General features: G+C 63.4%; 2 protein-coding genes across 2 annotated transcripts in view; one reads left to right on the forward strand and one right to left on the reverse strand.

The window, feature by feature from the left end:
• Positions 1 to 1,302: 1,302 nt before the first annotated feature.
• LOC119110168 (E3 ubiquitin-protein ligase RGLG1-like) lies at positions 1,303 to 2,469 on the forward strand. Its single transcript, XM_037233904.1, has 4 exons — positions 1,303 to 1,392; positions 1,498 to 1,929; positions 1,978 to 2,227; positions 2,393 to 2,469. Exons 1-4 carry the CDS (start codon positions 1,303 to 1,305, stop codon positions 2,467 to 2,469), a joined length of 849 nt encoding a protein of 282 aa, XP_037089799.1.
• Positions 2,470 to 4,395: 1,926 nt separating this feature from the next.
• The window catches only part of LOC119110170 (cytospin-A-like), a 42,961-nt gene continuing 32,657 nt past the window's right edge, over positions 4,396 to 14,699 (reverse strand). Inside the window, 3 exon segments of the mRNA XM_037233905.1 lie at positions 4,396 to 4,997; positions 10,645 to 10,795; positions 12,668 to 12,788. Coding sequence (XP_037089800.1) covers positions 4,908 to 4,997; positions 10,645 to 10,795; positions 12,668 to 12,788 — 362 coding nt within the window. The 3' untranslated portion in view covers positions 4,396 to 4,907.

The following is a 14,699-nucleotide window of genomic DNA, read 5'->3' on the forward strand; positions in this document are numbered from 1 at the left end:
TAGTGGACGCCAATTAATCGTTGTAAAATTAAGGGCGGTGGCGATTTGTTCCACTAATGCGTTTAAAATCTAATTTCAGCAATTTATTGCCTTTAGAATTCAGGCAGAATTGATAACGTAATAGCTTCCACTTTCTTTTCCAGTTACAGAAGGTAAAATAATAATTAAACAAATAAGACTGTGCTCATCATCAACCAGAAGGTCACATCCGACGACTTTTTTTGGGCATTGCCTTTTATCAACGCTATGTCCCTTTCCTTGCCAAGGTTCTGGTGGCGTCCCTACGGCGGCCATGCTGCGGCGCTGGAGTGTCTGCGTCCCTGCTGATGTCATATGACAGGCGATTCATGACGTTCTTGTGTGATATGGAGTCGCGCATGCTTGAAATCTCATGGAGGGTAGTACCCACAATGCGTTTTGACGTCCCCGAAGCAAACGTACTCGGTCATCCCGCGTCTCTTGGGTGATATTTGAGCATTTAGCAGTGGTTTTGCTAAAGCTGACACAAAACTTCATATTTTTCAACATTTCGCTCAGAATTGTGAGTTTTCAGGTCTGCAGCATGGCAAGCCGGATCGCAGTGGCTATTTGCCCCAGGCAAGAAATAACGAATGTGGGGGCCAGCCCGTTTGGCGGGGTCTTCGCTGCGAATCGTGCGTGCCAAGCGAGAGGCATGAACGTAATTTTTGAGAATTTTGGATCAGTTTATAGGACGCACCTTTTTTAAAAGTCACAGCTGCGACGGCTCAAATCATTTGATATCCCCGCATTTGGTAATGACTGACCCATTTGCCACCAAGTGTTTTGGCGATTTGTTTTTGCAGGTTTTCTTGATGAAAAGCATTTGTTTTCGATTTAAGAAACGTCTATTCTTCATCCAAGCGTCTCTGGAGTTTGGAATAATGGTGGATGCAGACATAAACATCCATCTAAATGTCCCGGTGACATCTATCCACCACATAATGCCGGCCGCTGTTCCGTATTTCCCTCAGGCCTACTGCTGTGTCCAGGGCAGAGAACGTGTTCTGCCCATCCTCATCTAACGTGACGTTATCGAGTCTTCTGCGGTGCTCGGCACTACCGACAGGCCGCCGGCGAAGTGGCGCGGTCTGACCAGACTTGTGTTGCAGGGCTGTGCGGGGTCGGCCCGACTGAACGCCAGCAGCGAGCGTCCGCTGGTCACCGCGTGCCAGACGCCCACCATCTGTCTCGGCCGCCTCCGCCACGCTGGACATCTGGACGAGCGCGATCGGCTGGCGCCCTGCCCCGGGGCCGCTGGGGCCGCCACCGCCACCGCCCCGCATGCTCGACCTGCTCCTCTTCTGCGCCTCCGTCGCCGTCGGCTTCTATCTCTTCTACTGGTACCGGAGCGACCTGGCGCGCGCCGCAGAGGCGCGCCAGCGCGTCTGCGCGCGCCGCCAGGCCGACGACCAGCGGCGCGCGGCGCGCTTCCGCCAGCTGGCGCGCGCGGGCGGCACGCCGCGGCCCGGCTTCCAGTCGATCCAGGACAGCTTCCAAAGCCACGGCGACCTGATGCGCGCCATCCGCCGCTGCGGCCTGCGCCGCCTGCGCACCGTACTCGGCGTCGACTTCAGCGCCAGCAACGAGTGGCAGGGAAACCGCACCTTCGGCCATCAGTGCCTGCACCGCGTGGTGGCGCTCAAGCCGAGCAACCCGTACCAGCGGGCTATCCAGGCGGTGGGCCGCGCGCTCGAGCCGCTGCTCGACGGCGGTGACGTGTTCGCCTACGGCTTCGGCGACGCCACCAGCCGGGACGCGGGCGTGTTCCCGCTGCGGCCGGACGGCCGGGCGTGCGTCGGCTTCCGCGACGCGCTCAGCAGCTACTCAGCGGCGGCGCGCGGCCGCGTGCTGGCCGGCCCAACCAGCCTCCGGCCGCTGATCGAGCGGGCCGTGCAGCACGCGCGCCAGGCGGGCCCGGCCGAGCTCACGCTGCTGGTGGTCGTGTCTGACGGCCAGCTGCCGGCCGCCGACGACACGATCGCCGCGCTCGTCGACGCGTCGGCGCACCCGCTCTCTGTCGTGCTGGTCGGCGTCGGCGACGGACCGTGGGACACCATGGAGGCGCTCGACGACTTCGTGCCGGCGCGGCGCTTCGACAACTTCCAGTTCGTCGACTTCAACCAGGCGTGCGCGCCGGGCGGCGGCGGCGAGCTCGTGTTCGCCATGCACCTGCTCATGGAGGTGCCCGAACACTTCCGGCTGCTCTGCGAGCGGGGCTGCATCCGGCCGCGGCGTCATCCGGCGGCCAGCGCCGCCGCCTCGCTGGGGGCCGAGCCGCGGCGCCTCGCGCCAGCCCCGGCCGCCGCGCCGCCGGAGCCGGAAGCGCCGCGGCCGTCGGACGCACCGCACGGCTGGCCGCGTGTCGTGCGAGTCGAGAGCTCGCCGACGCGCATCATCGCCGGCGACCCGACGCCGCGGCTCCGACGCAAGGTCATGTCGCTGCGGTAGCGTCGGCGGCCGGCGGTCAAGGGAGGTCATTCCATCGGCTGCGGAGGGACCGCCCGTCGCGCCGAGCGCCGGCCGCCGGCGCGCCGCGCGGCGCCGTAACCGATGGCCGTCAGAGTATGGCCTGCGTACAGTCTCGTGCTGCGCTGCAGCTCTCCGATAAGCATGCTGTGAAACTGAGCAGAAACAGATGTAGGACTTCTAGACATATCAGGTTGGGTGATAATATCTGTTTGCTGGCACGTATGCGTGAGCCCGCTGGAGCGGAGCTCGCAGTCGACTCTCGCTATTGACTCACTCGTTCTTGGTGTTGTGATCGACATCCGTGGATTCTTCCCGTCCACGCCTAGCTAGTTTCCTGTTCTAAGAGTTTATCTTTTGGAAGGTGTGAACATTTCAGCTCTCGTTCCAGACATTCTAGGAACGATATTGAATTCCATTAGACCTTATTCCCAAGCTTTCAAAGTCAGAACCAAGCGCCCTCGACGGCTTCCAACCCTTAACTGAAACTCATTTGTAGAACTCGCTTCCGATGCCCAGTTCACGCTGTCTCTCGTATCCGGGTAATTGCTATTCTGAGGCCCCTCTCGAGATTGCTACACGGCAAACTTTCAGCCCGCCATCAAAATCCCGCCGGGTTATTCAAATTCGGCGAACCGATAAGGCGCACGTGAGGCGCATGACTCTGGACCGGGTTGGACTAGAGCCTCCGGCAATCGCCGTGTCTGGCCGGCGGGGAGAGAAGGATCGGCTTCTGGATGCAGCAGTTAGGGTGCTGGCATACGGGCGGTCTCAAATAGGGCAGAGTTCCGGCGCTGCGATGCCATCTGGTAATGCGCGTCTCTGTAGACAGATCACAGTTAACAGCGGGAGGACGTAACCAGGACGGGTCGAGATGGCTTATTTTGGTCGACTACACGGGAAGTTTGTAAAAGTTGTGAGATCTTTTGCCTCTCCCCCACCCCGTGGAGTCATCCAGAATGAGACATTCATTCGTTCTAGTTATGTTCGCATAGAATCTTACGGTGACATTTCTTTTCCAAACAACCTGGGTTAAAATAGGCTCTATTTAGACATTGTGGAAGGGAAAAATATAACTGTATTTTCGACATTTCTCGCTTTACCTGTTTTCCATGCATCCTATATCTATAGCAGTTGAAGAATATTTGTGATTATACTTCCAACCAAACAGTCCAACCAAACGCGCAACAATCAGAATAGCCATCAGCGTCATAACCCACAGGATTTAAGTATCCAGTAGCGACAAGTGCCCAGACCACTGATGACGCGCGTCACTACGTAGTCGAGGTGGTCAGGGCGACAAAGCAGCGAGGCCCTGCACGGCCTCTTCCAGTCCCAACAGGATCCATGGCCTGTCAGATCATTTTTCGCAAGACTCAGTTGCGTCTTACTCATAGGCAGCGACAGAGCGACGTTCAGTGATCCAAACGTAGTTAAGTTCACGCTGTCTCTCGTGTCCGGGTACTTACTATTCTGAGGCCTTCTCTCGAGATTGTTACACGGCAAACTTTCGGGCCGCGATCCAAAGCCCGCCGGGTTATTCAGCGACGTCCAAACTGATCTCGCACTTAGTTCTGGTTACAACATTCGCATTCTGGTGGCAGCCAAGAACACACCTTTCAACCCAAACCAGCAGCCCTCCCCGCCCAGCTTGCTCGGGTCGAGCCGAATGCGTGATCTCAGTGTGGTAGCCGAGTATGTTGTCTGCGTTGTCCGGCCGTGGTGGCCTGACAGGGGGCTGTGATATGTAACTACAGTGCGCGACTCCGGCATTCCTGCATGTAGTCTAGACGTTGGTCCAGTGCCCGTTACAACACGTGACGCGGCGGCTCGGTCTTTCATTCCGTCCAATACAACATATTACGATTACGCATCGCCTGCCCGACGACTCTTATCTACAAAACCGAGGACGCGACGGCAGGCATATATTGTACAGGGACAGCGCTGAATCAAGTGAGAACGGTGGTGATATGTGGAAATAAACACACGCGGATAGCTCCTGCACCAACTCGGCTGGCAAATCAACGGCGAGCGTCATCACACGCATCCGTCGAGCTGGGAGCAGCCGGCCGCCGGCCCGTGCTAGCCTGCGGGGGCGGCCGGTCGACTGACAGACGGCCTTCACACACGCACGGAGACGCGGCCCGGCGACGGGAACCTCGGCTGGCTCTCCAGCGCTCGCGTGCAGCCGCCGGCGCCGGAAGGACGTGCTTCCGGCACCGCGCTGCGGACTAGATCAACATTTGGTCAGAACACTACCGGCTACCGGGCGGTGCACGGCGCCACGGCTGACGCTATAGAAGGTCCTGAGAGGCGCGGTGCGCGCGCGCACGACTGGTGCTGGCGGGCAAGTGTCAGATCTGCCGGGGTGGGGAGGGATCACAGCCGGGGGCGGGCGGGAGGCGGCGCGCGGCCTCCCGCTAGGTCTCGAAGTGCTTGTAGATGGACGTGACGTAGGCGAGCACCTGCTGCCAGTCGGGCCGATCCTGTGACACCATGTCATTGGTGTTCTGCAACGGGAGGACAGGGTCAGCGGACGGTGACATGACACGGGAGGACAGGGTCAGCGGACGGTGACATGACACGGAAGGACAGGGTCAGCGGACGGTGACATGACAGGGCGGGGACAGGACAGGACATGACGCCGGTGCGGGTGGGTCACTGGCGTCACACACACACACACACACACACACACACACACACACACACACACACACACACACACACACACACACACACACACACACACACACACACACACACACACACACACACACACACACACACACACACACACACACACACACACACACACACACACACACACACACACACACACACACACACACACACACACACACACGCACGCACGCACGCACGCACGACGCACGCACGCACGCACGCACGCACGCACGCACGCACGCAGCCGACGCACGCAACGCAACGCACGCACGCACGCACGCACGCACGCACGCACGCACGCACGCACGCACGCACGACACAGACCACAGACGCAGGCGACAAGGCGCTCACGCACATTCCACTCACCAGTGGGCACCAGCATCAAAACCGAGGGTGGTGGAAGGCGCACAACACAAACAAGCTGAAACGCATCGGGAATACCAATGGACCGTTGGTAGTGTGCAAGGTGAGGGGAAAACTATGGCAGGGAAAATGGATGAAAAACGGGAGACAAGCTAAGCGGGGATATGAGTAACAGGGATCAAGGCGCGAAATGAAAAAGGGAATATTTGTAGGACACAACAACGCTGTTGAGAAAAAGAAACGGGACATGGAGGGCAACTGTGCGAGAAGAGAGAAACTCGAGAGTTAAGGACGGCGAGAGAGAGAGAGAGAGAGAGAGAGAGAGAGAGAGAGAGAGAGAGAGAGAGAGAGAGAGAGAGAGAGAGAGAGAGAGAGAGAGAGAGAGAGAGAGGAGAGAGAGAGAGAGAGAGAGAGAGAGAGAGAGAGAGAGAGAGAGAGAGAGAGAGAGAGAGAGAGAGAGAGAGAGAGAGAGAGAGAGAGAGAGAGAGAGAGAGAGAGAGAGAGAGAGAGAGAGAGAGAGAGAGAGAGAGAGGAGAGAGAGAGAGAGAGAGAGAGAGAGAGAGAGAGAGAGAGAGAGAGAGAGAGAGAGAGAGAGATGAGGAGAGAGAGAGAGAGAGAGAGAGAGAGAGAGAGAAGCAGCGACAGACCATTGGGGCCGGCGCGCCTCCGGCCGGCTCAATCACCAGCGACAGGCGACCTTTGGCCGACCAATTATTGGCCGCGCCCACCTCCCGTCGGGGAGCAGCCGCCGTCTGGCGTCGCCCGTATGACTGCACCATGCCACGCCGGTGTAAGGCCAGCTCAGGACCAACGCCGGCCAGGTCAGCAGACCGCGCTGGCGAGCCTCGACCGTCCTCCAGCAGGCGGCCTGCACGCAGGCAGCGCGGAACACCACACCATACCCCAAATGCATTATGCGTCTGCCTGAATTGCTATATGCTCTTCTGTGCATAACCTTGTGAACTCGGGTCTGAGCTCGGACCTCACCCCTTCAAACGGGCAAGCAGCGCCTGCCTGGCCCCGAGCGCAGCCCTGCGTATGATCCCAGGTACAGCCCTGTGTACGGCCCCGGGTGCAGCCCTGCGTATGATCCCAGGTACAGGCCAGTATACGGCCCCGGTTGCAGCCCTGCGTATGATCCCAGGTACAGCCCAGTGTACGGCGCCGGGCGCAGCCCTGCGTATGATCCCAGGTACAGCCCAGTGTACCACGGCGCACTCGCTGCTCCCGAGCCGAGTGGCTGCCTGGTTGGCCCAATGAGTCGACCAGGGCACAGCCTGCAACTACGCAGCACCACCTTCGGCGCGGCACAGTCTGCCCGCCCGGCGGAGAGACAGCGTGGACTGCCGGGTCAGTCCAGAGCCGGTGCCGCGCCCGCCTCTCCCTCCTCCCCCACATTCCCCCCTGCCCCTTCCCAACGTCTGCTCATGAGAGCACCAGCTCCATCGACAATGCCTTGGCCGGCGCCTCGGCGCGCCGGCCGGCGGGGAGGGGCGGAGCGACAGCTTTCCTCTCCCCAGACGAACCAGCGGAGATGGAGCATCACCGACAGGCCTCTCCCAACACCGGGAAACGGGAGGCAAGTTTGGCTTAGGTACGACGTGGCACGACAACACAACAGAGTGGGAGTGAGATCGAGTTTGGTTCGGTACAGCGCGCGCGGCACGAAGGAATGGGAGCGGTTTGCTGTCGTGTGGTGGAGGTGGGCCTGCAGCTCCATTCAGTGCCGTGCCAGTGGACGGAAGAATGAATATGCTGCAGCACATCGCAGGCGGCTCGGCAGAGTGCGAATGGGTTCGCTGCAGTATGAGCCGGGCGGGTAGGAGTGAGTCCGCTACGGTACGACGCATGTGGGACGGAGAGGTCAGGTCACTCTGCCGGTGTCCGGACCGATTCGATGTCTGTCCGGCAGTGGCACGTGAGGTCCGCGCAGTCTGCAGCCAGCTCAGCGGTGTGGCAGCGCTCGCGCTCCGCTCCGCAGTACTCGCCCCCTCACTCCCACCCTGCCGCCATCTGATACGCCGTTCAAACAAGCGCCGGCCAGATAGGGCCACTATCGGCCCGGACAGGCCCTGGAGCGGCAGCGGGGGAGGCGCCGAGACTCCCCCTCCCTCCCGCCCCGCTGTCAGCGACGGTCGGCAGGCGCCACAGCGGCTGCAGGCCGGGGCCGGGACCCCGTGTAGCCCGACCTGGCCGGGAGGAGGACTGGTGTGGCGGCGCCTGTCGATCGATGTGGCACCGAACTCGAGCACCGGTCGGCCGGCCGGCCACGCCGGGGTCGGACAATGCCCCCCCCCCCCGCGGCCCGCTGTCGGCCGCGGCACTGTTCAGAGGCAGAGGCGAGTTTACAGAGCGCTCGACTATTCAGCGTCGCATGACGCCACATCGACCGACGCCCAGCGGACCAGTCAATAGCGGCACCGACTTCACGGGATGACCTCGGACCGCGCGGCGAGCCATGAGCGTGCCGTTCCCAGCCGACGGCCGACGCCGAGCGCCGCCAGACCGGACCACCACCTGCCCACGCGGCCTGCCATGAGCGTGCCGCTTCCAGCGGCGGCCGACGCCGAGCACCGCCAGACCAGACCACCACCGGCGCACGCGGCCAGCCATGAGCGTGCCGCTTCCAGCGGCGGCCGACGTCGGGCACCGCCAGACCGGACCACCACCGGCCCACGCGGCCTGCCGCAGCCAGCAGCCGCTCCCAGCCGGTGGCCGACGCCGAGCGCCGCCAGACCGGACCACCACCGGCCCACGCGGCCAGCCATGAGCGTGCCGCTCCCAGCCGGTGGCCGACGCCGAGCGCCGCCAGACCGGACCACCACCGGCCCACGCGGCCAGCCATGAGCGTGCCGCTCCCAGCCGGTGGCAGACGCCGAGCACCGCCAGACCAGACCACCACCGGCCCACGCGGCCAGCCATGAGCGTGCCGCTCCCCAGCCGGTGGCAGACGCCGAGCACCGCCAGACCGGACCACCACCGGCCCACGCGGCCTGCCATGAGCGTGCCGCTCCCAGCCGGTGGCAGACGCCGAGCACCGCCAGACCAGACCACCACCGGCCCACGCGGCCTGCCGCAGCCAGCAGCTGCTGTCAGAGCAGTGCCGACTGATGACGAGAACAAGCCGCCGTCCCGCGCGATCCGCCCACATTTACGCGTCCGGCTGATCGAGCCGCAGCGCAGCTGGCTACGATTCTCCACATTATCCCAGTGCAGCTTCGCATCAGTTACAATCACTTTCCACGTGCAACTAGCGCCCACCTCTAGCTGCGTTTGGCCCACTTTACGCCCTTCTTACCGGCGTTTCCCGGAGCCATTCATCATCGCGCTTTGCCGAGTCCGCTGGGGGCCGTCTGGTCGTATGAACCTCTGACAAACAGGACGCGGATGGGACCCATGGGCTTTCCGCGGACCAGCAAACGAGAACCAGCGCACCTTGCCCCGTCCCTGACCCTGACCCCCAGCCGAGCGGTCAGGACAGGCAGACTAGAGGTGCAGATCAGTCCCGGTCTCCCATGGACCGGCAGACGGGCGGTACAGACCAGCGGACGAGCGGTACAGACCAGCGGACCATCGACACAGGCCAGCCGCGCCCCTGGGACAGTTCGACAGATAAGAGACGCGGACCAGACCCGTCCTACAAATCACCGCTGGCGGCGGAGATTGTGGCCTCAGCCCGTCCGGCGGCCATCGGCTGCAGCAGCAGGCATCGCCTCCCACCCACTACTCAGCGACTTACGACAGAGACGGGGCGGTCGCCAAGCCAGGCCAGCGTAAAACGGTGCTTCGCTGCAGGATATTGCCCACTGCCATTTATCGCCTGACCGTAGCGGTCAAGATATCAACACACGCGGAAATAACGGGGCAAAGCTTTGTGATACAGGCGAGCAAGACGCTAGAACGAACAAGCGTCAAGTCTCATGGTACAGATGCGCGAGAACCTCGCAAACCATATTCCCACGGGGAAGCGGAGCTGAATGTCATCGAAACTGTAAGCGCTGGGAGCGTGAGAAGTCTCGAAAAGGCACCGAGGTTTTCGACACATATCCAGGCCGCAGATTTAACAGTCATCTATCACCACCGCTGGGACGCGGCATCGATTCGCCGAGCCGGGGGGGGGGGGGGGGGGAGGGGACGGTGCGCGCTACTCGGCACCGGCACTGAGCCGCCGGACGGCACCCTCTCCCCGTAACTGCCCGACACCAGCCGGACGGCGCTGCCCGACACCGGCTGGACGGTGCACTCTCCCCACAGCTGCCCGACACCAGCCGGACGGCGATGCCCGACACCGGCCGGACGGTGCACTCTCCCCACAGCTGCCCCACACCGGCCGGACGGGGTCCTCTCCCCGCAACTGCCCGACACCAGCTGGACGGCGCTGCCCGACACTGGCTGGACGGTGCACTCTCCCCACAGCTGCCCCACACCGGCCGGATGGCGCCCTCTCCCCGCAACTGCCCGACACCAGCCGGACGGCGCTGCCCGACACCGGCTGGACGGTGCCCTTTACCCGCAGCTGCCCGACACCAGCCGGACGGCGCCTGCCCGACACCGGCCGGACGGTGCACTCTCCCCACAGCTGCCCCACACCGGCCGGACGGGGTCCTCTCCCCGCAGCTGCCCGACTCCGGCTGGAAGAGCGCGCCCGACTCCCGCAGGCGCAGCAGGCACCTCGCCTGACAGGAGCGCCAGCCACGCCGGCACATCGGCGCGGCACTAATGTCAGCAGTCCCCGGGGCGGCCACGCGCGCCATCAGCCCGACAACCGCGGCGCCGCGACGCTCCCCAGCACGACCCAGTAGCGACGCGGCCCGCACGTGTCGTCCCCCCGGCGCCAGATGGGGGGGGGGGGGGGGCTAGGAAAGCGAAAACACGGCGCACGGCTGGCAGTGAACGGAGCAGCAGCGGAGGAACAGGCAGCCAGTGGACGGAGGAGCGGGAACTAACGCGCCAGCACATGCACACACATCGCCGACCACACTCATTCCTCTCATACAGACAGCCGGGGCGACGTGACCGCCGCCTGACACTCGTCGGCACCCAGCGACAGACCGACCCGGGCCGGGCCGCGCCGGCGGCGGCGGCGGCGGCGGCGGCGGCGGCGGGACGTACCAGCGTGGTGGGGATGCCGACGGTCTCGGCGGCGTCGAACGCGGCCGTGAAGTTGCGCCGCTTGTCGCCTGGCCGCAGCGAGTCGAACGGCACCTTGTCCGGCATGAAGCTGTGCAGCAGCGCGCACAAGGCCATGCCGTCGTTCCACGAGCTGCCGGCAGAGCGCACCAGTCAGCGACGGGCTGCCGTCGGTGCAGACACCCTGCTAGCGCCACCATCACCACCACCACCAGCGTGTTCGTATTCATCAGTTACACAATAACTCGGAACATGACGGGGCTCGGTGAAAAGCCTCTACGGACTGCAGGCGGGGACCGTCATGCGTGGCCGGCGGGGTCGATGCGACACCACACGCAGTTGTTGGCGAGAATGAGCGCAGGCGGCCAGCGGCGGTCGATGCCTCGGCGGTCGCCGGCGCGGACTGCCGGGCGTCGACGATGTGCCGGCCGGGAGCCATACCGCCGGCTAGCGCCGGCCCAGTCTGCCAGCGGAGCGACGGCGGCCGCCGCCCAGCCGGCACCATCACCGCCGGAGCAGCCATCGCCTCTCTCCCCCCCCCCCCCCCCCCGCCGCCGGCCGTCTAATGGGTAGCGCCGGTCAGCCGTGACACGGGCGGCGGTGGCGGCGGCGGCGGCGGCGGCGGCGGCGGCGGCGGCGCCCGGGGCACGGTCGAGGTTATCCGACGCTGACTCGAGGGCCGGGCTCCACCGCCGCAGAGCGAGAGCGAGATGCTCGGCCGGAAGGCCGCTGACACCACACCGGCCCCGGTGCACCACTGACAGCACACCGGCCGGTGCACCACAGACACCACACCGGCCGGTGCATCACTGACACTACACCGGTCGGTGCACCACTGACACCACACCGGCCGGTGTATCACTGACACCACACCGGCCGGTGCACCACTGACACTACACCGGCCGGTGCACCACTGACACCACACCGGCCGGCGCACCACTGACACCACACCGGCCGGTGCACCACTGACACCACACCGGCCAGTGCACCACTGACACCACACCGGCCAGTGCACCACTGACAGCACACCGGCCAGTGCACCACTGACACCACACCGGCCGGTGTATCACTGACACCACACCGGCTGGTGCACCATTGACACCACACCGGCCGGTGTACCACTGACACCATACCGGTCGGTGCACCACTGTGGCACGACGCCGTCACCGCGCCTGAGAAGCGCGTCGATGTTACCGGCAGCAGATGCCAAGTAGCGTTATCGGGACAGGGGATCACGCGAGCCACGGACTGACCGATCACCCTCCTCGTGTGGTTCTGCGACCGGGCAGCGAAGCAATGCGTACCCGGTACAAGGCCAACTGATACATTATGAGATGATCATGGGTTCGCAAAACCATTCCTCTGGACATAACAAATTCCAGCAACGAAAATAACAACGTTTTGTTTGCGGGCCAGGTCGTCCTTTCTGCCATTCGGCATTCTTAAGACATGAAAAAACGAACACGACAGAGAAGCATTGTGATTTGCTCGAGAACGTGTATTTTTCCCACTCGCTTATTTTTCATTTTAACTTGCATTTAATGGTGAAAAATCCCGGCAGTTAACCAGCGTGCGATAAAACGCATTCGTAAAATTCCTCAGCAAACAAGCTGGCCAGGGATTTGGGAACGCCGGTAATGCAAAGACCTTCAAAAATTCAACAAAAGAAAAAACTACCGGAAAGCTCCATCGAATCCATCAGCGCACCCGCCCAGGCGCGCGTAAACAGGCCGGACGCGACCGTGAACAGGCCCGGGCACCGGCCAGCGCGGCGGCAGCAGCGGCCGGTGCCTGCGGCGCCGCGGAGGGGCCGGCCCGCCCGCCGGCCGAGCGGAACTGCGCGCCGGCGGGGCAACGCTGCGACGGGCGGGGACGGCGGCCGGGCCGCCGTTTTTACGGGTCGATCGATCAGCGGTCGCCGTGTCAGCACTAATGGAGCAAGCGCGCGGCTGCCGGGTCCGCCGCCCACCCGGCGCTGCTCGCGCCGCGCGCCGGCCGCACACACCTGCTGAAGTTGGTGATGTCCACATCCCGGTAACCGATCGTCTTGTTCTGGCACCACTTGAGTAGCGCGTTACGCTTGCTGCCGCCGTTTTTGACCAGTGGCGCCAGCGGGTCCTTCTTGTCTGCGGACGCACGGCAGCCGGGTCAGACGCTACCGCCGCGTGGGCGTCCTAACGCTGGGCCTAGGACAGCGGGCGGGTCAGGTCTCCTAAAAGCTGGGTCTGGGACGGCGAGAGGGGTCAGACTTCCTGACACTGGGCCTGGGGCGGCGGGCGGGTCAGGTCTACTAAACACTGGGTCTGGGACGGCGAGAGGGTCAGACTTCCTAACGCTGGGCCTGGGACGGCGGCGGGTCTGGCCTAACGCTGAGCCTGGGACGGCGGGCGGGTCAGGTCCCCTAACGCTGGGCCTGGGACGGCGGACGGGTTAGACCTACGAACGCTGGGCTTGACGAGGAGCCTTATCCGGTGCGATCGGACCGAGCACGCGTCACGGCCAGAGGTGCCCGGCACGAACAGCGTGATTCGGGCGGCCGGGCACGTACATAAGTCGCCGAGATCGGACTGAGGGTCCGTCCTATGGCGCCCGGCGGGACACGGCCGGCACATCGCGGCACCGTCGAGCCGGCCGCAGCACCGCTACCAGGTCAGCGGCGCGATGCCCGGCCGGATCGGGCCGGGCCGGGGCACCAGATCTGCACCCAGTCCGGAGCCGGAGCCGGGACAAAGACTGGGAGCCGGGACAGAGGCTGGGATCCGGGAGAGGCTAGGAGCCGGGACAGAGGCTGGGAGCCGGGAGGGAGGCTGGGAGCCGGGACAAAAGCCGGGAACCGGGACAGAGGCTGGGATCCGGGAGAGGCTGGGAGCCAGGACAGAGGCTGGGAGTCGGGACAGAGGCTGGGAGCCGGGACAGAAGCCATGAGCCGGGACAGAGGCTGGGAGCCGGGACAGAAGCTGGGAGTCGGGACAAAAGCCAGGAGCCGGGACAGAGGCCGGGAGCCGGGACAGAGGCTGGGAGCCGGGACAGAAGCCAGGAGCCAAGACAGAGGCTGGGAGTTGGGACAGAGGCCGGGAGCCGGGACGGAGGCTGGGAACCGGGAGAGGCTAGGAGCCCGGACAGAGGCTGGGAGTCGGGACAGAGGCTGGGAGCCGGGACGGAGGATGGAATCCGGGAGACGCTAGGAGCCGGGACAGAGGCTGGGAGCCGGGACAGAGGCCGGGAGCCGGGACAGAAGCTGCGGGCCGGGACAGAGGCTGGGAGCCGGGACAAAAGCCAGCAGCCGGCACAGAGGCTGGCAACCGGGACAGAGGCTGGGAGCCGGGACAGAAGCCAGGAGCCGGCACAGAGGCTGGGAGCCGGGACAAAAGCCAGGAGCCGGGACAGAGGCTGGGAGTCGGGACAGAAGCCAGGAGCCGGGACAGAGGCTGGGAGCCGGCCAAGGCCACCCGGCTCCGGCCCGACCTGCGCCGCCGGGACGGCCGTCACAGCCAACTTGGCAACGAAAGGCGCGCACATATAACGCACCAACGACCGGCTGAACCACGACGGGCCGTGCACAAAGGCCCGGCGCCAGGCGGCAGTCTATACAAATGTTGCTCGCTTCGCCCTCGCTTTGCCGAGAAGGGACGCATGAGGTAAGGTAGGGTGGGATGGACGTGGAGGAACGTATGCACATGACCAATGACAACAGTGGCCTGCAGGTGAACATATTTTTTGTTTTCTTCCAATAAAAAGGTAGACAACGTGCCTCATGCCCGCGCACCCAGACTACTTCAGAGACCAGAGGCCACCCAGCTCTCCAATATTCTTTTTGGTCCGCAAGCCGCCACCAGAATAACTAGAACATGTTGAAAACTGGAAATCGCTTTCAATAATAGCGAAGCTAATCACGTCCGCAAGAAACGCTGCCAAAAGCAATTATGTACGGCTATTGAGGACGAACCCCTCGAGCCACGCAAACTATGTAAGGAGAGTCCAACTTCGTCCACCTTCGCATAGAGCGTGAGAGAAATGTTTACATGCATGGATTCCCG

Source organism: Pollicipes pollicipes, unplaced genomic scaffold (assembly GCF_011947565.3).
Source record: "Pollicipes pollicipes isolate AB1234 unplaced genomic scaffold, Ppol_2.1 Scaffold_7231;HRSCAF=8579_pilon_pilon_pilon, whole genome shotgun sequence".
Classification (NCBI taxonomy): Eukaryota; Metazoa; Arthropoda; class Thecostraca; order Pollicipedomorpha; family Pollicipedidae; genus Pollicipes; species Pollicipes pollicipes.

Excerpts from the sequence above, each read along its gene's own strand:
- LOC119110168 (XM_037233904.1), top strand. The coding sequence starts at position 1,303 with ATGCTCGACCTGCTCCTCTTCTGCGCCTCCGTCGCCGTCGGCTTCTAT. Across the intron at positions 1,930-1,977 it reads CCGTGCAGCACGCGCGCCAG|CTGCCGGCCGCCGACGACAC; the intron begins GCGGGCCCGGCC and ends TCTGACGGCCAG. Across the intron at positions 2,228-2,392 it reads CGAACACTTCCGGCTGCTCT|TCGAGAGCTCGCCGACGCGC; the intron begins GCGAGCGGGGCT and ends GTGTCGTGCGAG.